Below are 6308 nucleotides of genomic sequence, written 5' to 3' on the forward strand. Positions count from 1 at the left end.
ACCGTCTCTAATCTCCCAGACACTGTGATGTTATATCGTTGCCCTCTGTTGTTTTGTTGCATTCCAAATTAGAGAGCCTGCATCATTATTTGTGAGTTTGATAAGCTCTTCCGGCAGTCGATTATTTGCATATTTTGCAGCCCATAATTGGTCCATGGTGTGTGTGGGGCTGATAACCATTGCCACCATAGTCTTGCCCCCATCATTGCATTACTATGTTGAGGATCCTGTAGTCCAAGGCCTCCTTGCTTTTTTGGTATGTAGACTGTCGACCATTTCACAAGGATCCATTTGCGATTTTGCCTTGAGGATCCCCAGAGAAAGTTGCACTGTATGTCCTTGATATTTTTGAGCACCCACTTCGGCGCTGCGAGAGCAAAGAAAATGTATAGAGGCATAGTTTGTAGTACCGCTTTGACAAGAATGAGCCTACTTGCCATATTGAGGGCTCTATAAGTCCATAAAGAGAGGCGGCCTTCAAGTTTTTCTAGGAGTAGATGCCAGGATGCATGCTTTATAGCAGAGTCGATCAATGGTGCGCCCAAGTATTTGGAGGGAAGATTGGCGATAGGAAAACCAGAGATTCTAGCAAATATTTCTTTGTGTTAATGAGGGAGTATGAAAGAAGAAGATTTAAGACTTAACAGAGATAATGGTGGTTCCTGAAGCCTCAAAGAAAGTATCTAACAAGGATTTGAGTGTATAAGCTTCTTGGACTGAAGGGTGCCCAAACAAAATATTATCATCCACGAATTGTTGATGAGTGACGACAGAGGATCTGTGGAAAGAAATGCCTCTAAGGTTTTGAGAATGAAGAGCATGCTGAATAAGACAACCTAAGCCTTCTGCCATGAGGAAAAAAAAAAGGGGAGAGGGGATCGCCTTGATGAATGCCTCTAGAGGGGGAGAAGGGGCAAGAGGGGGTGCCATTTACTAAGATGGAGAAAAAGGTGGATGAAATGAGATTCATAACCCATCTGACCCAGGTTGGGCTGAAGCCAAAGGCTGTAAGCATTTGTTTTATATATGTCCAGCTTAATTTGTCAAATGCTTTAGATAAGTCAATTTTGAGAAGCATACTTGCCTGTTTGTTGTGCTTTAGGGAGTGAATGATCTCATGCGTCAGAATTATGCCATCTAGGATTTGACATCCCTCCACATATCCTGATTGTTCTTGCGAGATAAGCATAGGGAGCAGTGGCTTGAGTCTGTTGGTGATGACTTTCGAGATGATTTTGTATATAACATTGTAGAGTGCAATGGGCTTGAACTTCTCTGGAGTATTTGGCCGATCTTCTTTGGGAATGAGAGCTATGAAGGTTGCATTTAGTGACGGAAGAAGCCAGTGCATAGTTCGAGATTCTTCCACAACTTTCCAAACCTCCAGGTTGATGAGATCCTAGAAGTGATGGAAAAAGTTGGAGGTAAATCCGTCAGGTCCAGGGGCTTTCCCATCTTTCAATTGAGCTGTTGCTGATTCGACTTCCAGAAGAGTGACCAATTGAAGTAGTAGCTGATTGTGCTCTTTTGTTATAATTTTTGGCACATGTTGAAGAATTTTGTTTATGGTTGGTTGCCTATTTACTTGAGGCTCTTGATGTACAGATTTAAAATGGGTGAGGATTTCTCTTTCAATGTCATCATGTTCCTCCATTCTTTCTCCATGCTGATTATGAAGTTGTGCAATGTTATTATGCATTCGTCTTTGTATGGTGGTGCGATGAAAGAATTTGGTATTCCTTTCCCCCTCTTTTAACCATCTGATTCTTGATTTTTGCTTCCAAAGTACCTCCTCTTGCTTCCTTCTGTCTTCTAGCTAAGTAAGAAGATCTTGTTCTTGATTTGCTAGTGTTTCGGTTCTCCCTTCCTCAATAATTCTCTGCTGGAGCTCCATCATGCTTTTCTCAAGTGTTTTTTGAGCTTGAAAAATATTTCCAAAGGTGGAATGATTCCATTGCTTGATTTGTTGTTTGAGATTCTTTAGTCGTTGTTGGAATTGATACATGGTTGATCCTTCAGGAGGAGAGAAGTTTTCCCAAGCTGTTTTGACTAGATTTTTGAAGTCTAGATGAGAGAGCCAGAAGGATTCAAATAGGAAAGGCCTTCTGGTAGAGTCTCCCGGTCTTTGCCACTGAAGTGAAATGGGCCAATGGTCCGAGCCTGACACAGGCAAGATTGAGGCTGTGATGTCTCCGCTCAGATGAATGGCAATGTCTGAAATGAGAAATTGATCCAGCCGAGATGCAATTTGTTGGGATCTTGATCTTTTGTTATTCCAAGTATAGATTCCATTATTGACTGGTAAATCTATCAGCTAGTTGTTTTGTATATAGTCTCTGAAGCGGCTGCTTTCATTGTCCAGTTTGACTCTGCCTCCTTTTTTCTCCTCCAGTTTAGTAATCATGTTGAAATCCCCACCTGTGATCCATAGTGGGTGTGTTCTGGTGGAATTGAGAGCTTCCAATGTGTTTAGCAGCACAATCTTTTGCAATGAGTCCTGAGGAAAATATACATTTGATAGATGACCATGTATATTAGTTCCTATGATGTGAAAAGTGGCATGTATGAGATGATGGGAAGCATGAAAGTCTGCGAATGAGATAGTCTACATATTCCATCCGATGGTGAGTCCTCCCGAGGTGCCAGAAGCATCCACCGCAACTGAGTGACATCCTGTCCAAGCTCTAGATAGAATGGAACCCAATGTATTACTGTTGCATTTTGTTTCTTGCATAAAGAAGATTTGTGGTCTTTCATGCTGTATCATGTTTTTTATCATTTTGTATTTCCCAGGGCTATTGAGCCCTCTTAAATTCCATGAGATGAGCTTCATGGTTGACCAGTGGGTAATGGCCTATAGTACTTAGTTAACTTGGAATATCTTCCTGACTCCACCAACATTTCCCCAATGATGATGGTTCTTTGCAGATCTATCTTTCTTCCCCTTTTCTTGCTATCTTTGTGGATATTTTTCCCGTCCCAGCTGCTGCCTGGTTGTATGCCTAAGGTTCTCTGCTGATGCACTCTTGAAAGGACTACTTCCAAATTTTCGAGCTACCTATCCAGAATTTTGTCAAACTCTTTCTTTCGGCAAGCTTGTTCAAGACTGAAGATGTCTAGGTCTCCAAGGTCAAAGCTCTCTGGTTCCTCATCCATGTGGCTAGGTTGGCTGCTCTTAGGCATTGAGTTAGTTGTCTTGGCAAGATCTAATAAAAAGTTGTTGATGTCCATTCCTTTTGCCCACCATATGACTATATATGTCTGCTGGTTGGGGATGGATGGAGAGGCTGCTATCTTTTGATCAATATTCGGATCATGCAAAGGTTTACTAGAATCATTAATTTGAGTAGAGGTAGATGGCGTGGTGGATGGTTCAACAGGTTTGGATGGATCTGCTTCAGGCATGGAATGTTGTGACAAAATATCAAAGCTATTACTAGTGGAGGGTGCAGAGGAAGTGGGAAAGGGGTTTTTGGGGGCAGGTGGGGGCTTTTTGGCATGCTTCTTTCGATTGGTAACCTTGGTGAATCCTTCAGAATCAGATTTCTCCGAGTTATCATTGGTTTTGGGGGAAGCATTTAATGGACAATCTCGGAATAGATGGCCATGAGCATGGCATTTTCTACATCTGAAGGGCACATGTTCATAATCTATGGGCTGAATCCATTCAAAATCATCATGAAGTAGGCTTACCGAATCCGTGAGGGCTTTGCCTAGCCGCATGTAAACGCAAATGCGAGCATACGAGGTATACCTTCGGAGCTTTGTTTCCTCTGCAATATTTATGAATTCTCCTAGTCCATTGCCAATGGATTTTAATGATTCTTTGTCCCAATATTCCAGAGGAAGAGAGTACATTCGAATCCAAACTGGCGCCCAGCTGAAGTCCTCTTTATCTGGATTAAATCTTTCAATCCAGTCCCTTAAATACAGACCTGCTGCATTGAAGAAATAAGGGCCGCCGTCTAAGATTCTATTCCTATCTTCGATGTAGTTAAATATAGCATTGAAGAAACCTTTTGGCCCTAGCTGTAGGGTAACATGTCCTTTTGGTTTCCATTTTGAAACAATCCATCCCTTCAAGGCTTTCTCTATTGGCCAGAAACCAATGAATTTACCTATAAGGGCATGATCCTTCATAAACTATATTTGGGCATTGATTCGATGGCTTGGTAAGTCGATCTTGGGGCGCTCTGCTACTATGGGATTGCATGTGGACGATGTCGCCTTCATGGGTTCTTCATTTTCCGTGGAGGCCTTCTCTTGTCCTTTTTTCGAAGCTTCCGCCTCCTGTTGCTGGGCGGATTGATTCTGCGACTGTACCGCTATTCTGGATGATGGATTTTCATTTTCATTGGTATTCAAGTTGGGATTTCCGCTGTCGTTGTTGTCTATGGGGGGAGGCCCCGTGGCCTCCCCCATCTGAATATTCATTACGTAGACTCCGTCAGTGCATCTGAAGCAGCACTCAAGAGACTACGTCTCTTTAATGGAGGCTTGCCGCACCTGTACTCCTGCCGTGGTAGGGTTTGTCAGAAACCCTAGACTATCATGGTTCATGAGCATTTTTCGATAGATCGACATGGATCAGATGGTATTATATAAGGAAATTGTAACAAATATCTCTTCATATTCCTCTCCCTCTTTCTGGGAGAATCTTCTAGCCACAAACCTTACCTTATACTTTCAACACATCCGTCAGCACCATGCTTGATTTTATACATCCACTTGGAAGTCTCAGCAGATTTCCCTTCGGGTCTCTAAACCACTTCCCACACATCATTTTTCATGATGGATTCAAATTCCTCTGCCATAATTTCCTTCCATACCTTCTCTTTCACTACTTCTTCAAAGGTGCATGGTTCAACCTGTAGGATGTTTCTCATAGCTAAAACATATCCCTAATATCGACATGGCTTCTTGCTTTCCCTGAAGGTTCCTCTTGTAGCAACATGTCTCTCAAAATATTGTAGAGTCTCATGAAGCCATAATGGTCTCTTTCTAGTAGGAGTATCACAAAAGGGGGATCATAGTGGTCCATGGGTTCCATGGGATCATCAGTAAGATCATTCTTTGGCTCAGGCATACGAGAGTCTTCATGTACATCCATGGCATCATCCATTATTCCAACATTGGAAGGGGGAGGAATGTCCCTTGCTTTCCCAAGGGTAAGATATTCATCAAATCTCACATCCATGCTAAATTATATATTCCCTTAACTAGGTACATATATTCTATAAGCTTTGGAACGTTCATAATAACTGAAAAAGTATATTTCTTTCCCGAATCTTCTAGCGTGTTCCTCTTGTCTTTTTGCACATGAAAGTAAACAATGAACCCAAATATCCTCTAGTGTCTAACATTGGGATTTACACCTATGAAAACTTCTTTGGCATTCTTGTCATCCAAGGCTTGATGAGGAACTCGATTTTGAATATAGACAATAATGTTAACAACTTCTTCCCATATAAACTTTGACAACTCTTGATCATGCAACACATCACATGTGACTTCCATGACAGTCCTGTTATTCCTTTCAACTACTCCATTTTTATTGGGGTTTACGGTACAATGGTCTCCTTCTTAATTCCTTCTTTCTTGAAAAAGTCAATGAACTCATTTGAAATGAATTCTATTCCATTATTAGACTTGAATATTTTTATCCCCTTTCCTGTTTGATTCTCCACCATCTCCTTGAAGTCCTTGAACATGTCAAATTATTGGTCCTTGTTCTTCAAGAAGAAAATCCATGTCTTGAAGGATAAGTCATCCACAAATATTATATAGTGCATATAGATACCAAGAGAGGTTATTGACATGGGTCTACACAAATTAAAATGTATGAGTTGAAGTATTCCATTAGTCCTAATTCTACTTGAAGGGAATGGTCCCCTCACATGTTTTCCATGGGCACATCCTTGACAAACTCCATCATGATCTACACGAATCTCGAGCATCCCTGAAACCATGTTTCTCACATGAGGCAAGGCTTTGTAATGAAGGTTTACAAATATTCAATGCCATAGTTCACATTGATGATTACTATCATGGAAAAATGTTCGGATTGGTCTTCCATTGACTTTATAAAGGCCTTCAATTCTTGATCCCAAAGTGAAGGCATCCATGAAGATAGATTCCATTGGCCAAGTAAGGACCTTTACATTTATAAAAGAAAATTTCATTCCTTTGTCCTCCAAGGCAGATATAGACACATTTTTTTTTTCAATCCTAATACATACAAAACATCCTGTAGATGTATAGTTTGACCATAATCCAAATGAAATGAAACCAAACCCCTTCACAAGATA

At 41.0% G+C, this 6308-nt stretch overlaps 1 protein-coding gene across 1 annotated transcript in view; it reads right to left on the reverse strand.

Annotated features, from left to right (window-relative positions):
• The window catches only part of LOC149187032 (uncharacterized), a 61263-nt gene extending 57123 nt beyond the window's left edge, over nucleotides 1–4140 (reverse strand). Inside the window, exon 1 of the mRNA XM_089409533.1 lies at nucleotides 3694–4140. Coding sequence (XP_089265659.1) covers nucleotides 3694–4140 — 447 coding nt within the window. The remainder of the gene's footprint in view (nucleotides 1–3693) is intronic.
• Between the last annotated feature and the right edge of the window lie 2168 nt (nucleotides 4141–6308).

This window comes from Pinus tabuliformis, chromosome 3_1 (assembly GCF_031772625.1).
Source record: "Pinus tabuliformis cultivar Carrire ecotype Pingquan chromosome 3_1, CPIR1, whole genome shotgun sequence".
In the NCBI taxonomy this organism is placed as follows: domain Eukaryota; kingdom Viridiplantae; phylum Streptophyta; class Pinopsida; order Pinales; family Pinaceae; genus Pinus; species Pinus tabuliformis.